The 22,724-nt window shown below is 43.6% G+C and overlaps 1 protein-coding gene across 5 annotated transcripts in view; it reads left to right on the top strand.

Annotated features, from left to right (window-relative positions):
* UBE2F (ubiquitin conjugating enzyme E2 F (putative)) overlaps positions 1–22,724 on the top strand; it is a 57,902-nt gene that overhangs the window by 3,065 nt on the left and 32,113 nt on the right. For 4 of the 5 annotated variants that reach the window (XR_009351959.1, XM_059167569.1, XM_059167568.1 and 1 more), the window contains exons 2-4: positions 1,863–1,996; positions 11,580–11,609; positions 15,502–15,567. Coding sequence is in view for 4 of the 5 variants with exons in the window: in XM_059167569.1 (XP_059023552.1) it covers positions 1,879–1,996; positions 11,580–11,609; positions 15,502–15,567 (214 nt within the window). In the remaining variant the exon portion in view is untranslated. The remainder of the gene's footprint in view (positions 1–1,862; positions 1,997–11,579; positions 11,610–15,501; positions 15,568–22,724) is intronic. The other variant, XM_059167570.1, reaches the window with a different exon arrangement.

Below are 22,724 nucleotides of genomic sequence, written 5' to 3'. Positions count from 1 at the left end.
GGATGCTTGTCTTGGTCCATCTTCAGGCAACCCTAACCAGGTGGCAGGACTGATGTGCTCAAATCTGGGTGTGTGGTGGTAGACTTGGCTATGGTGACAAACTCCCTGTTGTGATCCCAATCTGTTTAAGGGATTCCTGACAAGATTATTCCAGGTAGGGGCTGAGCAAAAGAACCTGGCTCTGGATGGTGCTTCTGTTTCTGGTAGGTATAGGCTGGAGCCCCTATGGCTGTTTGACTATGCCCACCCCAAGCCCCACCCCGTTGTGAGGGTACCAAACCAATACCTCCCTGCCCTGAGTAAAGCTGAGATGTGTGTTGGTTATGGTCCAGGCTGCTGTGTATGTTCATCTGGGGAGATGGCATGGTCAAGTGATAATGAAGAAACTAATGTTGGTTTGTTTTCACATTTGTGTCCACATTGTTGAGGTATGATTGAAGTACATGAAACTGCACATATTCAAAGTATGCAGTTAGATCAGTTGATGTGTATCTCTATACCCTTAAAACCATCATCACACTCAAAATGTTTGCGAAAACCTTTTGAAAATTTTTTTACTGATGTTTCTGTGGTTACTGCTTCTGGCAACTGAGTGGCCTCATCCAAGCCAGTTCCCGGGCTCCCATCGTCACAGGATCTACATCAGTTTTAAAAAGAAAAAAAAAGAGTGGAACTTGGGGGTTGGAGGGGGAAGTCCTTCCCAGATTTGAAATTTTAGGAGCTTGGAAGGCTAATGTGCAATAGAACCATCTTTTGAAGCATTTAGACCAATGATTCTAAAAGGGATTAGTTGTGTGTTTGTGTGTGGGTCATATAGTATATGGAAGATCATATTCACTAGGTTTCTTTTTTATGGCATAAGTAATAGAAAATAAAATCTGAAAGTCTTTGGAGGAGGGAAAGATACACAGAATAAGATGATATGAGAAGTGAAAAATCTGGATTAAAAATGGTTAAGAATACCAGTGTAGGAAGCGTATTCTTATTTTAGCTTTCAGTATCTTGGCCTCCAAATAAAAGTTTTGTGTTTGGGTCAAGTTTCTCATTTGGAAGTTTTAGATCGTTTTTCTTTTGAAAACAATCAGAATGGCGTTGAAAGGAAATAATATGAAAGGAACAAAGGAATTATGGGAATATTGGGCTGGTGACCAGTTTTTGTGTTTGGTCTTTATTGTCCTTCATAGTGAGCTTTCAGTGAGTTTTAGGGAATGCCTGAAGCACAGATGGATTGGAAGCAGCCACTGAAGAGAATTTAGTTTGGGGCATTAATTATGACTTAATACTGATCTTTATACTGCCTAAAAAATGTAAATAAGATATAACATAAATAAATGCAAAGATGCTTCTTAAGGTTTCAGCCATACCTTGGTTAGAGGAAGAAGAAAAAGAAAGCATTGCTTTGCTTCTTCCTTCCCAGGGCTGATGCTCCCTTCAGTCTGCAATGGACCAGGCACAAGGGACACCACACACACAGGTGCATGGTCCCTGCAGCAGAGAGGGGCACCCTTAGCTAGAGGACAGGGGTGGGCCAACATGAAACCTGTTGGTGGAGACTCCCCTAGACCACGAGCTCATGGGAGCTTTGTCACCACAGTGTCCCAGGGCTTGGTGCCCAATGAGTGTTAAATGCATGGCTCTCCCTTCTTAAAATTTTTGTGTACTTTAAAAAATTAGACTTACAGAGGATGGCATGGAGATTTCCCAAATTAATTATAAAGGAATGCAGTCTTATGAATGCGCCTTATCTGCTGAATTTTTCTGTGACTTAATTATAGGAAAAAGTCAACCACCTATGGCCTTGTCTTCAATTTCCAGTCATTGTCTAGAGACGTGTCCATAACCCTGCCTTTGGTCTGTCTCAGGGTAAAGGCAGCAGTAATGCTGACGCTGGCAAGCAAACTGAAGCGGGAGGACGGTCTCAAAGGGTCCCGGACGTCAGCCACGGCCTCCGACTCCACTCGGAGAGTGTCTGTGAGAGACAGGCTGCTTGTTAAAGGTAATGTAATCCTTGTGAGCTGATGTCTCTCCTGTAACAAAATGAACTCTGACTGGAGGCTCTTTGGAGATATGAAGCACCCATTTGCTGAGTAGGAATACCTATTTGAAAATATCTAAAAATGTAATTGCCTATATAGCTTTCAAAGACTTTGCACTATGGGAATACTGAGGACAAGAAAATGTGGTACGGCTTACACACTTCGAATATGCTCTATAGGGGCTGCCAGAATGCCTGTGGGAGGACTCTGGTACTCTGGTCTCAGTGCTGTCAATGTCTGGCTGGTTGTGGGCTGGGAGTGGGGAGGGGGCGTGTATCTTCCTTTCTTGTGCTCAGTCCCAAGGAGTTCCAGACTCCCTCTCTTAACACCTCAGCACAAGTTTCTGGTCTGTAAAGGGAGAGAGTGGAATTCAGTAATCTCTAGGATCCTTCCTTACCATATTCAAGTCACAGCCTGAAGAGAGTCTGTACAAAATTAGTTCCCTTCACAGAATTAATAACTGAGTGTCCTAGAGCTGTAGTCTTTGGAGAAGGGTTTTTGTAGTGTGTGAATGTGCATGCGTTTGTATGGCATTTTTGCATTCATTCATTAATCAAACTTCTAACTGTCAAGTGCAAAGGCAATTTCCTGGGGTCATGAGGACTACAGAATAGGAGGAAGACAGAGTTCCTGCCTTAAGGAGCTTAGAATTTGCAGCACTTTCTACTTTATGGCATGTGTCTACATTTCTTAAGTGTAAAGGAGCTAGGAAGCAATGAGCTTTACAGTTGGTTAGGACTGCCTGTTTTCATGTTGTATCAGGTAGACACCATGAGTTGGCTGGCATCTGTGTGTCCTGAAACAGACATAACGGCAGAAGAGCTAGTGTGGGAGGATGCACTGTTTATCCTTCTCGGGAACAAGGCACTGCTGAGCTTGGCAGGAGTGGCACCAGGAAGGCATCAGCTTTAGGGAGTCTAATGTGGTGCGCTCTTCCTTATTCTTTCTGCCCCTGAATCTGGCCTTGGCTCTGGTTTATCTAGCCTGATGGATGATTGACTAATGATGGAGTAAGAATCATTTCTTAGGTTTTGACATTACCAACTATGTCAGACTAAATTCATAATTTGTGATGGCACTGCAGGGGTCAAGAGGGTGGGACATGAGCTACAGCTCCTCGCTTAGATGGTCCTGATACAACTTGAGTCTCTTTCCCAGATGCTGGCTCGAGGGTTCCATCTGTGGAGGAAGCCAGGATCCAAGCAAGCTGGGGAAGGGGTTTGATGTGATGTCATGGTCCTTAAGTGGAGGGTGTTTAGTGCCCCGGAGCTACAGTGAGGAAGGCCCAGGTAGTAGCTGTGGAGGAGCAGGTGGAAGCAGCAAGTAGGCTGTCCTCTGTCTTCTTCACTATGTCCTTGTCGTGGTTAACAGCTTTTGTACACAGGGCACTTGGAACCAGGCCCTCCTTTGGACACTTTATAGGACACTTCTTGTTTGACTTTTGCTCAGCCTTGCCAGGTGGGTGGTTCATTTTGGAGCTAAAGGACTGAGACTCAGAAAGGTTAAGAAATGTGCCCAGATTATAACTTTTTTGTAGCAGCACAGCCAGACCCACATTCGGGGGGGGGGGGGTAGGCTCTAGGGGAGCAGACCCAACAAGCAGAAACTGAATGAGCAGAACAGAAGGGCACGTCCACTGAAGAGAGCATTCAAGGAGGTTCGGAGGCTTCTGCACATGTCCACCCTGCTCAGGGATTCTCCTGGCAGCTCTCAAATGGCTCTAGGGCCTGATGCAGCCCTGGGGAGCCCATGGAGGCTCATAAAGCTGGACTCCGCCCCCGCTCCCAGGACAGATGTCTTTGGCTGGGTTTACAGGGCCTTGATAAGGTCCTTAGATTTTGTGAGACTCATCAGAGAGAGAGGTGCAAAACTACCTTGTGGGGCCACCTGTTTCCATCCTCCCAGGGAACTGGTGATGATCAGGTTTCTGGGGTAGTTGTAGGCAGCAGGGCTCAGTGTAACACACACCTCATGTGGCCTGCTCCCTCTTGCCTCAGGGGACTGTTGGACCAGGCTGGGCTAGCTGAGTGGTGAGCAGTTTGGGCATTTGGGGAGTGTGGGTAGAGAGCCAGGGTGGGCCTGGCCTGAGAGAGGGGGCTGTGAAGAGCAGACGTGTAATGAAGGATGCTCTGATGGTCCGTGAATGCCCGATCTGCACCTAGAGCACTCCTTTGCTTGGCTGTTTTTGGGGGATGTCTTCATTCTGGGGATTTCGGATGGCAGAAGTGTGTGGAGTCCAAGAGTCCATGGCCTTGTGGGGCACTTGAGGGGTGATCATGGTGAAGTTCTTTCTAGAGAATGTCCCCTTTGGGAACTTGGAGAGAAGTTGGATGTCTGAGTTCAACAAGATTGCTATAGTCAGCACTGTCCTCCTGGTCTGTGGCTTTGGCTTATGTGGGAATGTTACTCATGATGATCATTAGTTTGTAGAAAAGTGTGTTAATATGTCTTGGGATTCAGTGCCATAGGCTGAATTCCTAGGATTGGGGAATTGGTATCAGGATAGTTAAAAATGAGTATCCCCGGGACTGACACCCATGGAGGGAGGTGAAGGACTCAGGAACAGGCAGAGCAAGAAATCAAGCTCTGGGGAAGGCCCCAGACAGCTTCTGCTTTGGGCAAGCATAGCCTTCAGAGCAGTACCCAGTCAAGTGAGATGGTCAGGTTTTCCTGCTCTGCATGAATCAGTTGCCAGAGGGGCTTCCCTGAGAGGAGTGAGGAGCCCGGGGTGAGGGGGTCTGTGCAACCTACACAGTCCTGGAAGGACTGAGAGCTGAAGGCCATCTGCTGAGAACCCTGTGAAGGTCTGAGGAGGCAGGGAAGGCTATGTATCCCATGGCCCAAAGGTACGGGATCTGGCTTGGTGCAGATGGCAATAGGGTTGAGCTGATAGATGGGGGAGATTGGAGGTTGGCAGGGACAGTTGGTGCTAACGGTGAGGGCCGGTAGTGGCTGCAGAGCTGTAGCTCCTGTTCCTTTTCTTGCCTTTGGAAGGCTGGAATCCATTGTCCATGGAAAAACCATAGCTTACCTTGGAGCAGCTGGCTGGGGGAGGCCTCTGCTGTGCCGGTACCTTGGTCACAACAGCTTTTCATTTGCACCCCTTAGGTAACTCAGGGACATCCTCCAGACTGGAACTGGAAGGATGCTTGTAGCAGCAGTCCCTGGAGGGTGTGGAATAATCGAGTGTTTCTGGACTAGGACTGAGGGCTGCTGTCTGCCCTGAATCCTAGGAGCTGGGGTCACTGGAGAGAGATCTGTGCAGGTATGGTCCTAACTGGGGAGCTATCACCAGTGTTTTTAATCACAGGGCAGATGGTGCTGAGTTCCTGGTGGACCTTTGTGGGGCCACTGAGCCCATAAAAGTTCTAAGTCTGACGGTGCACCCTACCTGCCAAAAAAGCATAGCAGGGTCTTAGCTAGCCCAAGCTTGGCACTTTTTGTATAATGGGATCGTGTGTGTCTTCTTTCATTTCTTCGTTCAGCAGGCATTTGAATATCCCTGCTGTGTGCCAGCCTATTGCTAGTGATCCCTAAAGATCCCAGAGGGCTCCAGGCACCCTGGCAGGACCCTTTCACCTCTATTAGTCTTTGTTAAATGTGGAGACTTGGATTGAGCTGAATTCAGGGCCAGTTCTGGAATTAGGGGAGTAAGAGGGAATGAATCTGTGTGTGCCTTTATCCATCCCAGTCCTCACATCTCAGGTGGTTCCTGGCATTCTGGGGGTGTGGTATGTGGCCCTCCGTGCTCCAGGCCTGGCTGCCCACCTACATTTGCTTCCCGGTGTCCAGGGTGCAGGTGCCTCCTTGGGTCAGCTGCTGTGTCCACATGAGCAGTCATGGGATGGGATAGGAAGGGCCCTATTCCGATGGAGTTCCTGGAAAAATGGGGGAAAGAGAACCATTTATTGTTCTCCAGAGCTGCTTTCTCTGTGCCAGGCCCTGCCCAGGACTCAGAGGGTGGGCTCAGGGGCTTGCCATGCTGGCAGAATATTCAGAGCACTTAGCAGCATTACAGTATGTATTTTTAAAAACCTGAAGAGTAGGGCACCTAGGTGGCTCAGTGGGTTAAAGCCTCTGCCTTCGGCTAAGATCATTATCTCGGGTCATGGAATTGAGACCCACGTTGGGCTCTCTGCTCAGTGAGGAGCCTGCTTCCCTCTCTCTCTCTGCCTGCCTGCCTACTTGTGATCTCTCTTTCTGTCAAATAAATAAATAAAATCTTAAAAAAAAACCCACAAAAACCAAACCTGAAGGGTGCCTGGCTGGCTCAGTTGGTAGAGCTCATGACTCTTGATCTCGGGGTTGTGAGTTTGAGCCCCATGTTGGGTGTAGAGCTTACTTAAACATAAAATCTTAAAAGATAGTAAAAATAAAAATAAAAAATAATAGCTGGAACAGTGTGGCCCAGAGAAGAAGAATCCTGGTAAAATGGAGCTAAGGCAGCTGGCTCCAAGGTTAACCTTTTAAAAAGGCTTTGTTGAAGGGTTAACTACCAGTCAGATTGCCCAGGAAGCTTGGTGGCCCCACTTAGGTGTACCTCGTAGCCCAGTAAGGCAAGGACGATTGTGGAAGACAGACGAGGTTTCAAGTTGGCCTCGTCAGATCGTGTTGAAAGTACAGGTGGCATGAGGCCTTGAGTTCCATTCACATTGGTACCCTGTCTCTGCTGTAGCAGCTCTGCTGGTTTTCAGGGTTACAGCCTTGCTCCCTCAGAGTGTGGAGGGCGCTGTGAGTGCTCTGGGCCTAGCCTGAGTAGGAGGGCTGATTTGAGGCTCCATAATGTCCTTAGTCCTCTGCTCTGTGGAGGGACTATTACCCTAGTTCATGTGTCTCCCCGATAAGGGTACTGTGCATGGATGCTGAAACTGCAGAAGGGGTACTTAATGTATGAAGACAGGCGGGAAGCTAAGAGAGAAAGTTCCAGTCAAATCTGAGAGAGTGTTCAGGTGGAAGGAGGTAATCGAGTCTTATGGGAAGTAGCTGCATCTCTCCCTGGGTGGAATGGCACAGCTGTCCTGCCCCATGGGGCTTGGAGCTGGCTCTTGCCAAGAGCCATCATCTGTGTCTCTGATTGGCTCTTTGTCTTAGCTCAGATTCCCATAGGCAGATACTATAGATTGAGCGGCTCCAGCAACACATGTTTATTCTCATGGTCCTAAAGGCTGGGGACTCCCAAGATCAGGGCATCAGCAGATTTAGTTCCTGGTGAGGACCCCTTCCTGGCCAGCAAGCACCGGGTATCTCTTACAAGGGTAGTTATCCCGCCGTGAAGGCCCACCCTCATGACTTCTAATGCTGACCACCTCCCAAAGGCCCCACCTCCTAATATCATCACATGGGGGTGGGGCAGGGGCAGGGCTTCAACATAGGAACTTTGAGGGAACACAGCCCCTTCCACAGCCCCTTTGGAATGCGTTGGGCCAGCTACACAAGGGGAAAAGCTTCTCACATCTCAGGACAGGCACACCAGGAGCTTGGGCAGCTTGCTGGCGAGAGTACTTATTTGTTAAGTGTTTCCTGAGCACCCTGTGTGTGCCAAGCCCAGGGCCAAGTACCAGGGTTTGGGGGCTGGGTCAGACTATACAGTCCTTGCCCTGAAGAACGCGCAGATTTGAGGGGCAGCCAGTGTAGAAACAACAAGAGCATTGTGTTGTGAGGAGCCTGTGGCAGAAAATGGAGAAGATGTGTCGTGTGGGGGCCACTGTGGTCATTGGGCGGATTTTGTAATCTGATATCTAAGGGCAGTCGTGCTTCAAGTGGGCTCTGTGGTTTGCTCTTTAGTTAGAAAGGAAAAGAGTCTAATTTCTCAGAAGGAAGTTGTGCAGCCTCGGAATTGTGCAAGGTGCCCCCCAGAAAGGCTGGGCCGCTGAGGGGTAGAGGTGTTAGCATCTTGGAACAGGCGAGACTTTAGCAGGTTAAAAATACCCGAACTTCTTGCTATTTTACAGGGAGGGGTTGTGTCCTGCAGGCAGTGAGGTCACGCAAAGAAGGGCTGCTGCTTTGCAAAGAGGCCTCTCAGGCATATGAAGCAATTCGCTTGTTTCTTTGGCCATAGACTTGTACCTGGATTCTAAGGCGATAGCTACTGATATTAATGATTACCATCATTTGAAGTGTAGAGAAACTGTGTGTCATTTGTGACAACGCCATGAGGGTATGTGGCTCTTTTATCTTCTGCACTGGACTGAACTGAAGTGCTGAGTATCTTTACTGAAAGTCTTGTGCTCCCAAGATTGTATTTCTTGCCTGCTCTTGGACCCAAAGCCTGCGGAGGCCCTGACTGTGGTGGGGCTCTGCTGGCCCTTGTCCACTCCCCTTGACTAACACTGTACCTGGAAATGCAAGCATAAGCTCATCTTTGGACTTGAATTCTAGACGATAAAGTGAAGTTATTAAATCCATCTGTGTAAATAGCTGTGTGTGGGTATTTTAACACGGCCAAGTAGCTTGTAGCAGTTTCTGATACCTGGGGAGAGTAAGAACTTCAGAGCCCTAGATCCCCCATCAGACTTCTGGTGGGATGGATCTGTGTAGGACAAGGAGTGTGAAAAGCTCAGCAGGTACTGAATTAAGGGGATGAATGCACAACTGCAGGTTTTACTAAAAATTACTGAATCGTACACTAAAAGTGGGTCTATTTTATAGAAAATTGTACCTTACCACAGCTATTTTTTAAAGAGGGGGTGCAGCAAAAGACTCCCAAGGTGAGTGATGTGCAGGTAGGGCAGAGATTCCCTGCACAGCAGTCAGGCTTCCTGGGGACATAAGCCTCTTGCCCCCTGTCCCATCCCTTTGGTGCAGGGGTCTGTTCTGTTGCTTGGTCACCACCACACCCTTGGTCAGTGCTTTGCTGTCCTCTTGTGTCGTAACCTCCCTCTTCCCCATCTTTTGGCAGGAGACAGTCTTCTCAAACATTCTGCTTCTGTTTTGTGGCCCCTTCTCCTCAAATCCTCTGAGCATGTTTTCATTTCACTGGTTGTTCCTTAAAACTGGACTCCCAGAGTTCTCCCAGCTGTGGACGGGACAGACTTGCCAGGGAAAGCCAGTTCTAACGTCGGTCTCTCAAAACAAGGGCCCCCAAAGACAGTTTTTTCTGTTTTTACCAGCAAGCTAAATAATGCTATAATAAAAGACACAAATGCATGTAGTTGAAAAACGTACAGTTCATATAGGGAACATTTATTTTAAAGTGATTAATGAATGAGTCATTTGATAAAATACGGGCTTTTTTGATAAAACAAATGCTTGTGTGAGCTGCCAGAGGAGAGCATGGCTCTGGGCAGCGTCAGAGCGCTAGCACTGTGGTCTCGGCCCCCCTTGGCCGCACGCTGTTGTCTTTAGTGAGTGCCCTGCTCCAAGGAAGGGTGAGAACGCACGCGCCAGTCAGAAAGACAAAACTAAAGATCACTGTGGTCATTAGAAGAATAATAATCAGTTCATAGGATTCTTAAATATGTTCAGTTTTGTTAAGTGACTGTATTTTAAATGTACTACAACACAAAGCAGCCAAGAAAACCGGCTTCCCAGGCTTACACATCATCACAGACTTGTTCCTTTTCTAGTCACACAGCAAGAGGATAACTGTCACTCCTCTCCCGGTGCCCTGCTCCACTGAAGAGACCTGCTCTTTGTCTCTCCCAGGCAAGAGCATCGGGTAGAGCCCTGTAGCCCACATGGCACTGTTGCATTCCCCGACCCCTCCCTCCTCTGCCCCACTGCAACTTTCTGAGCCCCCATTCTAAATACCTGGAACCCAGAGCCAACTCAGTTAGTGGGCTGCCTGTCTGTACCCAGATTCTCAAATGGCTGCTATTACAGGTCTGGAGTCTCTCAAATCCTTGGCCCCGAAGTGGAGCTATCTGCCAGTTCCCACTAATGCGTTAAGTGTTCAGCTGTGCCACATGATGGCCTCTTGCCCTCTCCTGCCCACCACTCCATACTTGACGTGAAGGAATTGAGGAATTGTCGTATCTACTGCTTGTATATTTTGACCACCCATTTGCTTCTTAGTTTTTTGTAATCTGGTTTCCATCCTGTCACCTGCCTTCCTGCTGTTTGTAGTGCCCTCAGCAATGTCTAATCCACATGGGATGGCCTTGACTGGGTCCTCATTTCCCTGGATCAGTCTGTCCCCTGAGTCACTGTGTTCCCCATGTGTCTCCTATTTTTCCACCTTTTTTCATGAGGGACTCCCTTGCTTTTGTCTTCTACTCTGCCACACTTCATTCTTTTCACTAGTCTCCTCTCTGTCAGTCTCATCTCTGCGGGGACTCCTCGGCCCTAGCCACGCACCCAGATTTCAGCTTCCTCCTCCCAGGACTTCCCAGCATGTCAGCCCTCTGCCATCTCTGACCCTCCTGCCCCTCACAGCTGGCAGATCCTTTTGTCCTCCATGCGCTCAGGCACCACAACCCTCCCTGCCTTTGCTAGGCCTTTGCTGTCTTGCAGAGTGCCCATCTCACAGATCACTGACCTCTGCTTTGCCCTTTCTAAAATTGTCCTCTTGAGGAAAGTTTGGAAGCTTGTTCAGAAGTGTCCCTCTGCTCCTTACTGCTGCAGATTTAAGTTGAGACTCCTAAGCTGGGCACTCAAGGCCCTCCGAGATCCTGGCCCTGTTTTTCCTCCTTGTTTCCTGTTGCTCTCTTGCTTCGTACCCATTGCTCTGGCTGCATTGTGTGCCTTCTGGTTTCTGTGCTTGTCTGTGTTCGGTGCTTTTGCACATCACTAACTTAGCTTCGAGGAATGCATTCTTCTTCTGCTGCTGGCCTTCATACTATTTACTCTTTAAAGCCTGGCCTATAGACCTCCTTTTTCTAGTCTCCACAGCTGGGAGCAATCTTTGTGCTCCCAGAACCCCAGAGCACATTCTGTTATGTCTGAGACACAACTGATTTGCCTGCCCACTTATTTCTGGGTGCCCCCAGACCTCAGCTCTTAATAGTCATAGTGGTGGGGGGTTGCGGCTTTGTCCTGGCCAAGGGGTGTGGGGCTTAAACACTGAATGAGTGATGACTCAAAGGGCCAAGGCTCCAAGCCCTCCTTTCTGGGGCCAGAAGCAAGATGTTAACAGATAGCTGGATAACAGCACAGCCTGGGGCCCCGGCAGGAGGCAGAGTTTTCTCTCACTGGAGAAGTTCAAGCTCACACTGGGTGAGCCGCGGGGGAAGACAGGTCTAAAAGAACTGGAAGAGACATGTAAGTCACATTCCAAGGGCAGCAGTTCTGCTATGCGGGGGAAGAAGACTTTCAAAAACACTTTAGTGACCGGTTTACCTGTGGGTGATTTGTGAATTTTGAAATGATTTTCGTTTATACTAAGTACATTTTCAAGGGCCTGTGACTGTACTTCCTGGCATCCTACAGGTATTGTGTCTTTGAAACAATTCCATGGCTTAACGTCTAAACATCAGACCCAGGGTAGGTGTTAGTTACTTTGGTCCCTTTCGTTCCTCAGCATAGGGGAAGAAGTTGCCAGTTTAGAGCTGGTGCTTTTATGTGGAGGCATGACTGATATTAACAATAGTCTTTTTGTTTCCACAGAGGTTGCGGAGCTTGAAGCTAATTTACCGTGTAAGTATAGCATCCCACCCAGACAGTAAGTGCTGCAAAGTCATTGCATGGAGAAGCTTTTTTTTTTTTTTTTCATGTTTTAATAATCTTGCATAGCCCAAAGCCTGGTTTTCCTGTGTGTTGGGAGTAAGTTTTAATTTTGTGCAGACAGGTAGCAGAATTTTGTCGAGGCTCAGGTGAGAGTGAGATATTTACCAGGAGAGGGGACGGGGCTGGGTTTCATATTTGTTCCACAGTGTTTTGTCCTGTGTCCTCTTTGAGCGAAAAGATCTATAAATCAGTGACAGATGGTCCTGTTTTCATGAGTGTCAGTACCACCTTTTTGGTCCAGAAGGTGCTTGCCTGTAATGCATCTCTATGCATGAGCTGGGGTGACTACACCCGTTATGTCACCAGGTGTCCTCACTTTGGTCCTTCCCCCTTGGACACACAGACCCACTGTGCAGTTCTCATTCGTGAGCAAGTTCGCTTACTGGGCAGTTAGCTTGTGTGAGGTGTCAGAGGGTTGCTTTTCTTTTCCTATTATTAATCCCTTGCCAAATTTTAGTAATACCATTAAAGCCTGAACGTTTTGGCCATTTTAGTATTTTTTAAAAATTAGAACTTTTTATCATCATGTTTGGTTAAAAATAGTTCTGAGGCTGAGGATGTTTATCACTGTGAGTGAGATGTTTATATGTGGGTCTCCTGGTCTGGGTGAATACTCTAGAGAGCTTGGTCTCTCCGGCCCACCTGATCCAGAGAAGAGAGGGCCCGTTCCTGCCACTAACTGCAGTTAGAAGGGTGATAGTGGGTGTGACCTTAAGTGGTTGTACAATCATTTGTTAAGGGTAAGTACACATTTTTTTTGGAAAATTATTTTTAATGTGTGCTATCTATCTATGGGAATGGTGGGTTGTGATATTAAATAGGTTTCTTAGTGTGGGTCTCAGTCAAAATGTCTTTAATGTCTTAAAAATCCCTGAATTGCTTGATCTCAAAGTTTTCTTCTAGTCAGAACTGGAAGGAAGTGTTTTGGGGTTCTCGTAAAGGGTTTATATGTACATATATTTATACACACATGCATATATGTAATCAAGACCACAAAAACTTACTACTTTCACACAGTTCATTTTGTCCTCAAATAGGAGTCTTACTGAAATTGTTGGTTTTTAACCCATAGAGAATATTTTTAACCTTCTCTGAAATTTTGGTTTGAGAACAGTTAAACTTTGGGGGGACACCTCGCTGGCTCATTCGGGGGAGCATATGTTCTTGAGCACAAGGTCATGAGTGCAAGCTCCATGCTAGGCAGGGAGCCTACTTTAAAAAAAAAAAAATGCAAAAACAAACTGTGTAATTGGTTTTCAAACCAGGATTTTAACTAAACACCTTAGGTTTGAAAGACATCTCCCTAGCATTTCTGGCTCAAGTATCTGATTAAAGAGACCACATGCTATCTGTTTCTTCTCACTTTCTCCCTGCCCTCTGTGCTATCAGCGTAGGAGAAGTCTAAATAAGTTTATAAAAGGAAGCCATGCTTTCCAAAAGTACGCAACTCATTATTCTAAAGAGAAAAGAAGAAGCCACCAAAAAAGAAATCTCTAGTATCTTATCTAGTATTAATAATATCTCTAAAACATTAACAAGAAAAACAAAATACCTTGCTATGTAGCAGTGCTACTTAACAGCCATTCAGAACTTGTTTGGAGCTGTGTATATGCAAGTTCAGAGACATTTCTCTGTTGGCAAAAAATACCTCTTTCAGATAGATGGAATTATAAGATGTTAGCCCATGCTTGCAGACAGAGGAAAAGCTTTGAACTAAAACAAAACCTGTCTCTTAATTTTTTGTTGTTGTTAAGACTTTTTTGAGCTTTAAAATGTTTGATTCTTTTCAGTACTTGTATTGATTGTTAATCTCCCTTGGTAACTTCTTTATTATTGGGGGGCCAATCTGTTCTAGAAGGATGGATTTCTGTTTATCCTGAAATGAAGGAGAATGCCAAGTATGAAAACAAAGGAATGTTGCCGACTTCTGCCAATCAGTGAGACATTCCCTAAGCCCTTGTCCTGCATTTCTGTTGCTTGGATCTTTTTTTTTTTTTAAAAGCTTTTTTTTATTTATTAATTTGACAGAGAGAAATCACAAGTAGATGGAGAGGCAGCCAGAGAGAGAGAGAGAGAGATAGGGAAGCAGGCTCCCTGCTGAGCAGAGAGCCCGATGCGGGACTCGATCCCAGGACCCTGAGATCATGACCTGAGCCGAAGACAGCGGCTTAACCCACTGAACCACCCAGGTGCCCCCTGTTGCTTGGATCTTACTGGAAAGACAGCATTTCTCATTTCAAGTCATGATTAAGAGAAACGGGGGCGCTTGGGTGGCTAAGTGGGTTAAGCCTCTGCCTGCAGCTCAGGTCATGATCTCAGGGACTTGGGATCAAGCCCTGCATAGGGCTCTCTGCACAGCAGGGAGCCTGCCCCCCCCCCCACCGCCTGCCCCTCTGCCTACTCATGATCTCTGTCTGTTGAATAAATAAATAACAATCTTAAAAAAAAAAAAGATTAAGAGAAATGAAGCCCATATACTATTCACATATGTGGTTCAGGCAGAAGTCTTGAACTTCATGGCTTCCGGCTTCATTATTTATAAAATTAAAAATGTGACAATGTAATCTCTAAGATCCCTTCTTGCTCTTCTAGATTAAGTTACCTTTTATTCTACAATGATTTTCTGAGGGATTGGCAAAAAAAAAAAATAATAATAAAAGCCCTATTAATAGTTCTGTGTGGTTTTTATGCCTCATGCCTGGCATGTTCATGAAGTAGTGAACATGTGGTGTGGTATAGGGAGAAGAGTCATGAACTCATCTTTAATTTGGGAACAAACCTTCTGTTGATAACCTGTGTGATCCTGGGCTGGTCGCTGAACCTCTTTGGATCTTTGTGTTACTTCATGCTTAAGGACATTGAACTAGATGATCTCTAAGAGCCATATCTAAGTCTAATTTGAATCGTCCTATTTTGATGAAATTTCATACCATTGTAAAACTAGACAAATATTTTCAGTGGTGGGACTTGTAAAGAATAAAGTCAGAAAGTGACCCAAGGAGTTTAGAATATTTTCTGAGTTTATAGAATAATAGGCAATTTCTACATATATTCATCCCCAATTTAGTGGCTATTTATTCCTTGTGTATTTACCATTCTTTGGTATCATTTGTTTGAAGGAAACAGATTTAGCCAGCTGCTCTGTCGTGCCACTAGCCCTTAGCTCTTTTCCCTGTGAGAATGCCTTGTCCTGATTCCCCAGACCCCTTCGGATGTGGTGCATTGGACGTAGGGCGTTGCCCTCTGAGCAGAGTGTTATTTCACCAACAAAGCAAACTTAGCTACCATTTTGTCTGTGGAGACATTTTTCCCCTCCTTTTTAATGCCATGGTAAACTCTAGGTGTGAGTTAACTTCATGGGCACCCTTCTTTTGAACTTCAGTTTACTGTGGTGGGTGTGAATAAGGATGGTGGTGGGTGAATAGCCCAGAAGTTTGGCCTGGGTTCTTCTGGTTTTGCCTTGTTTAGTTTGCCTTACTCACATGTGTTCATCTCCTTGAGATGTGGTTTTCTCTTTTCAAAGTAAACTAGCATAATTCTTGAAGTTAATGGAAAGACCTCAATTTTTAGTGACTGTTTATAAGTTGAAAGAAACCATCTCAATTTGGAATTAGCAAATAAAAGACTATATGGCAAAAATCACTGGTTTGCAATTTTAGCACAGTGGCACAAATATTTGTCAAACCAAGAGCAAGGCAGCATCTACAAACTCCTCCTTCAACTCCATATGTATATTTCAAGGTCAGCCTCATAAGGACTGCTGCTGCTCTCAGACCTTCCTGATGTGCTGTTTCTTTTGCAGGTACATGTAAGGTGCATTTTCCTGATCCAAACAAGCTACATTGCTTTCAGCTAACTGTAACCCCAGGTAATACTCTTATATACTTAAGTGTTAAAGTGATTTTTCAGACAGCAAAGCTGAAAGGCTGCCCAAATCTAGAACCTTTGGCTCGATTTATCCTCTCACTTTTGAAAATGATGACAGTTACAACTATTCCACACGAAGACAAGATAAGTGCTTTGCAGTCAAGAAAGCTGAATACAGGGAATCTGTGGCATTCGGTGTATACTTGGAAATGAAGTATAGCTTTAATTACTGGAGTGAAGGGCCACAGAAGCTATTAGTACGGTGAAGAGTGTGGGCTTTGAAATCATAACTGGGTTCTGATCCTGCTCTGCCATTTCATGGCAGTGTGGTCATGGTTCATTTGCCTCTTTGTACAGCCCACCCAGCTAGAAAGTGGGGCCCAAATAGAACCTATCTCACAGGACACTTATGATGATTAAATAGATAATGGGTGTGAAGCATTTCAGCCCAGGGTCTGGCACAGGGAGGTAAGCAGATTACCAGCTGTCCTCATTAGGACTGGTAAGTCTCCAAGCTCCAGGTGCCCTGGGGCAGTAACCTGTCCCTCCTTGATCGGACCAGACAGCAAGATGGAGGACTTGGGTTTTATCTTGCCACAGTTCAGCTTTGAATGTTGCAGAGTATAGCCTGGCATGGACCACCGGTGTTTATGTTGGGCAGAGGGTGCTATGCTGTGGGCAGCCGGTACTGCTGTGGGGTAGGTGGGGAAGGGTAGGTGGGGTAGGCTGTGGAGGAAATGGAGGGTGTTATTTTATTTGGGGGATGAAACGGGAATAAACAATTGAGAATAATGAATCACTAGCTAATTAGAAAGTGCAAGAGAATACAGAATTTCAGTAGGCGATAATGAACCCACAAATAAGACCTGACAATTGTCTCCCTGCAGGTAGGATGGATTATTTTCTGTGGAAGATGTTTTATAGTAACAGGAGAAATCCCATTTTCAAAATGTGCTTGAAAACTTAAAAACTCATTTAGCCTGTGTAGTGGTTCTACAGACATATCCAGACATGTCCTTAAACCCAATCTGGTACCATTTACACTAGGAAGACACCAGGAGGGAGTTAATATCAGAGCACAGCTGGTGGAGGTGGGGCGTTGCACACGCCTGACGTCGAGAGATAACCATAGCTCAGGACTTTAAGCTAGGAAGTGATGAAAATTGTAACCATTCTTTGGCCACCTTCATAAAACATGGTGCATTGTGCTGTTTTTAGCAAGGGATATTGAGCACTTTAATATTCCTTGGTGACTCAGGGTCACCATTCCGAACATCATTTACTATTACTGCTGAGTAATGCAGAATATTTTCAGAAATTATTGTGGTGGTTGAGATTGGTTCTGTGTGTACTAAGTGGTCTTAGACTGTGTGCAGTAAACGTGTTTACTTCCCTCTGCCTTTCTAGGGCATTTTCAGTGGCTGGTAGAGATTCTTTTGTTCTGCTCCCTGCCGAGGTGTGGGCTCCGTGGGCCTTCCCGGCCACTCAGAGACCTTTTTTGAATTTGCCGGGCTTGTTAACATCTTACATGGGTTTGTGTCAAGTCCACCCTCTGAATAAGAGTTTCTCCTTTTGCTTTTGCTTTTTTTACGGAATTACATGGATGTTATGATTACTGAGATTATGACACCATCTTCTATGTTCTTACTGTTCTTGAAAGTGGACCACAGTTGCTGTTGTTTTGATATTCACTGTTGCATCAAATTAAAAAGTAACTTGTGTTTTGGTGTCTGTAACTATTTAGTACTTTAGCATTTATATTTGTAATTTGTAATATTTGTATAATCGTGTACATCACGGACACAATTATCACACTGAGCTGTGTGCTCAGCCTGCACTTCCCATGCTGTGGGTATCCATGGTTTGTGGTGGTAGTGTGTCAGAAAGCTGCTGGTTCCTGCCCTTTGTTATTAAGAGAAACATGGCAGAGATCTGCCAGCCCTAAAAATTTGTCTTAAAACAGCTTTTTGGAGTCCTACTCCTCTTAGTATTGGGAAGAAACTGTAGAGACCTGCCTAACTGATAGAAGTTTTAACCAGGCCTGAAGCAGAAGGTTTGGAAAGTGGCACACTAGCAGCCACCAGTAGTGGACACACTCAGCATTAGTAAGTTCTAGATGTTTGGATGGTCAGAGTGGGAGATCTGTATTGGTAGTTGAAGCTCAAAACTCTTTTTCACATGGCTCCTGGCAAGATAGTTCCTGTTAATACTGGGTAACATTGTCATAGTTTTGTTTTCAGACTGTTTTTGTGCTTAGGAATAAATGTACTCTTTGGAGAAAAGATGGACATGTATTTTGGTGGTAGAGGAAAAGAAAAGAACTGAATTTAAGAGGGGGAAAAGTGTCCACATCAACTCACAAAGTAAGAAAAAATACTAGTAAGTGAAACGAATTGAGAAAAAGCAAACACTTAGAGACTTGCTGAGATACTCCTGGGAATCTTGGTGAAGTTCGAAGGACCCTGTGAAAACCTGTTGCTCAGCTAACTTGGTGGGGGGCGGGGGGGGGGGTTCCCTCAGCCTGCCTCACTGTGACTTGGCAGAGAGGAACAGGGGATTAAATAACAATATTTTTAATTTTAGTTTTTACTTTTTAAGTAGATTTTTACTGAGGTATAAGATAATAAACAATAAAATATACTAATTTGGACTGTATGTAACCACAACCCTAGTAAAGATATTTCCAACATTTCCAAAATTCCCTTTTGCCTCTGCAGGCAATTCCTTGCCCCTGGCTACCCACCCAAAATTCCTTTCTGATTTGTTAGCGTAAATGACTTTTGTCAGTTCTTGAATTTCATATGAATGGAATCTTTTATATGTACTCTTTTTCTGGCCTCTTTCATATAAGTTGTTTTAAAATTCACATGTGTTGTATCAGTGGCTTCTTTCTTTTTATTTTATGAGTATGCCATAATTGCTCATTTTCCTATTTGTTGACATTTGAATTCTTTCCAGCTTTTTGCTATTAGGAATACAACTGCTATTAGCATTTTCATACCATCCTTTTTATACTCCTATTTTCACTCGTTCATTCATTTTCTCTTTAATTCCACTTAAAAGTGAAATTTCTGAGTCACAGGAAGATCTTTGTTTAGCTTTTTAAGAACTTTCTGAAGGGGTTGTACTATACACTGACCAGCAATGTATGAGAAATTCCAGTTGTTCTACATATTTCTCAGTATTTGGATATGAATAGTATTTCGATGTGGTTTTAATTTGCCTTTCTCCAGTGCTGGGATTTTAACTGAGATGGTGTTGACTTTATAGATCAGTTCTGTGGGAAATGGCATCTTCACAAGTGAGTCTTGCCATGCATTAGCACGTGAATGTCTCTACTTACTCAGAATTTCCTTACTGTCTCTTAGCAGCGTTTTTGTACTTTCCAGTGTATAGGTCTTGCAAATATAACACCAAGTATTTCTTTTTAAGCGGTTATAAATGGTATTTTTTAAATTTCCGTTTTACTTGTTACTAATTATATAAAAGTACAATTGATTGTTTAATATATTGATTACATGTCCTGTCATCTTGCTAAATTCACTTACTAAATTCTAGTAGTTTCTTTCTTTTTTTTTTTTTTGAAGATTTTATTTATTTATTTGACAGAGCGAGATCACAAGTGGGCAGAGAGGCAGGCAGAGAGAGAGAGGAAGCAGGCTCCTTGCTGAGCAGAGAGCTCGATGCGGGGCTCGATCCAAGGACCCCGGGACCATGACCTGAGCCGAAGGCAGAGGCTTTTAACCCACTGAGCCACCCAGGTGCCCCTAAGTTCTAGTAGCTTCTTAACATATTCTTGGGATTTTTATATCTGTGATCCTTGCATCTGGGGGTGCCTGGGTGGCTTAGTCATTAGGTGTCTACCTTTGGCTCGGGTTCTGGGATCGAGCCCCACATTAGGCTTCCTGCTTAGCGGGAGGTCTGCTTCTTCTTTCCCACTCCCCCTGCTTGTTTTCCTTTTGTCACTGTCTCTCTGCCAAATAAATAAAATCTTTAAAAAAAAAAAAAAAGATCATTGCATCTGTAATAAAGACGTTTTTACTTTCTTACCAGTATGTATGCCTTTAATTTCTTTTTCTTATTGCACTGGCTGTGACCTCCAGTATGATGTTGAATAGAGATGAGAGCACGTCTTTGCCTTGTTCCTAATCCTGGGGGAGAAGCACTTATTACTAACTAAATATGATGTTAGCTCTGGGTTTTTTTTAAAAATATGTCCTTTTCAGGTTGAAGAGTTACCTTTTTTTCCTCATTTGCTGAGAGTTTCTATCATGTGTTCAGTTCTTTCTAATACTTTTTTCTGCACTAATTGATATGATCATATGATTTTTTTCTCCTTTATTTTGTATGGTAAAATACATTTAAGTTATGAATTGTAAACCAACCTTATATTCCTGCCATAAGCCCCAGTTGGCCGTGATATATTATCCATTTTCTTTCTATTGCTGGATTAAATTTGTTAATATTTTGATATAGAATTTTATGTCCATATTAATGAGGAATGTTGGTTTGTATTTTTCTTTGATTATTTTGTCTGGTTTTGGCATCAGCAATGCTAGCTTGGTAGAATAAATGAAGAAGTGTTCCCTCTTGTTTGCTGAGAGTTTGTATAGGATTGGTATTATTTCTTCCTTAAATTTCTCGTAGAATTCACCAGTTAAATAGTCTGGACCTAGAGTTTTCCTTCTCGAAAGTTTTTACTTTAAAAAATAGATATAGCGTTATTCATCTGTGTTTCTTAAGTCAGCTTTGGTAATTTTTTTCTTCCAAGGAATTTGTCTGTTTCACCTAAACTGTAGAATTTTTGATAATAAAAGTTGTTCAGAATATTCTCTTATTCCACTACTGTATATAAGATCTTTACTGATGTCCCCTTTTTCTTTCCTGATACTGGTAATTTGGGTCTTCTTTTTCTTGATCATGTTAGCTTGAGGTTTATCCAGTTGATCTTTGCAAAGAACTCACTTTTGTTTTTCTCAGTTATTTGTGCATATCATTGATTTCTGTTCTTTATTATTTCATCCCTTATATTTTGGGTTTAATTTGCTTTTTTTTTTCCTACACCCACCCTTTTGTTAAAAAGATTTTGTTTATTAGAGACCACACAGGCATATGTGCGAGTAGGGGAGGGGCAGAGGGGGAAAGAATCTCAAACAGACTCTGCTGAGCACAGAGCCTAACACAGGACTTGATCTCACCACCCTGAGATCTGACCTGTGCTGAAATCAAGAGTCTGTCACTTAACTTACTGAGCCACCCAGGTGCCCCCTTTTTCTACTTTCTTAAGGTGGAAACAGATCATTGATTTAAAAAATTTTTTCAAAGCAATATTGGTTGAGGTGTAAGTTACATTTTTTAATGCATAATGCTTTTGAGTTTCACCTGTGTTGTAGCATTAGTCAGTATTTTGTATCTCTCTCTTTTTTTTGATGAATGTATTCTATCCTATATGTGTATACAAGTTTATCAGTTCACCGGTGTTTCCACTTTGGAACCATTGTGTGTAAAGCTGCTATAAAAACCTTTGTGTGCAGGTCTTTGCCATTATGTCTTTGTTTCCCCTGGCAATGGAATTACTGGGTCAAGTGATAAGAGCGAGTTTAACTTCATAAGACACTGCTATGTAGTTTTCCAGAGTATAAGTACTGTTTTGCAGTCCTGCTAGCAGTGAATGAGAATTCCATTCACCTCACGTTCTTGCCAACAACTGGTATTGTCATTCTTTTCAATTTTAGCCATTTTGGTGGGTATATATCTCATTGTGACTTTTATTTGCATTTCTCTAGTGACTAACAGTGCTGAACATCTTTTCCTGTGCTTGTTTGCTATTTGTGTATCTTCTTTGTTCAAGTGTCTGTTCAGATATTTTTCCCATTTAAATTAGGTTGCTTCTCTTGTTGTTACTGACTTGTAAGGTTTATGCAACTGGATATAAGTTCTTTATTAAATAACATCTTTTTAATAATGTTACATATATAAAAATTCTGATTAGGGAATTCTGTAGCTGCATTGTAGATCTTGTGTATTTGTGTGTTCACCTAAATTGGTTTCTAAGTGTGTTAGGTTATTTGTGTTTTTTTAATTTGAACATTTAATTTATAAAAACTCCCAAATTGGTACATGACAATAAAAGTGTAGCATACAGTAAGTCATAAAATTCTAATTGTTTTATCTGTTACCCCTATTAATTTGATTAATGCCCCTTTTTAGCTTTGTTTCAGAGTTTTGGACTTACAGAAACTTTCTAAATGTGAAATACAGTAAGATCCTAATTTCTGAACAAAGAAATAATGTTGATAAGCCTGAAATATGGGTTTCTTTTCACCCTTGAACATTTGGAACAACATTTAAATAATTGTGGAGATTTTAAAAGCTATTGAGTTGGAGCAGAATACTGAAGCAGGCCCTTTGCCTTGACCTACACTGCAGTCGTTTATGGTTAGCACATCAAGTTTCAGACCCAGAAGGCATACTCTCCCTGGTTGTTTCTAGGTTGACTTTTAATTTTAAGATGTAGATAACCATCATGAAGGGATAATTTTGAAGAGAAACAGACTTTTTTCTGGTGAGGTCTTTTCTTTCAGTTAAACCCTAGAAATAGAGGTGGCAATTCTTCTCTTTTTGTATGTAATAGAAGTACAACGTGAGCTTTTAAGACTATCTGTTACCTGCCTTTGCATTGGCTAACCTTTGTTGGGAAAACATCCACTGCTCTTGTCTTGGCTCATTCCAGACACTACAGGTAAACTTGACACCATCCCACGTGTCTGATGCACACTGCTCTTGCGCCAATTTCTTCCCCTCACCTCGCATGAAACTCCAAGGCACATTCTTCCTTGGGACACTCAAGTTTCCTCCAGTGACAGAGAGATGAAATATCTGACTTATTCTTTTTAAAGCTGTTCATTACCATGCCTAATGTATATTCTTACTGTCACCAGTAAACACCCGTGTAATGTATATAAAGCTGTTTAAATGCTGAGCTTTCTGGCGTATTGTAAAAATTGCCAGCACTCTTGGTTTCTTGTCCCATCTGTTAGTCCCTTTTAAGTATCATGGGCTTTTTTTTTTTTTTTTAATCTTTTTCAAAAATCATGTGTAGCAGAGATCTGATTGACAGTTCACTGTTCTGGGGTGTTTTCTGCATTTTGACAAACA

This window comes from Mustela lutreola, chromosome 3, assembly GCF_030435805.1.
Source record: "Mustela lutreola isolate mMusLut2 chromosome 3, mMusLut2.pri, whole genome shotgun sequence".
Lineage (NCBI taxonomy): Eukaryota > Metazoa > Chordata > Mammalia > Carnivora > Mustelidae > Mustela > Mustela lutreola.
Note: the sequence above shows the minus strand (reverse complement) of the source record. Positions and strands in the feature narration are given on the sequence as shown.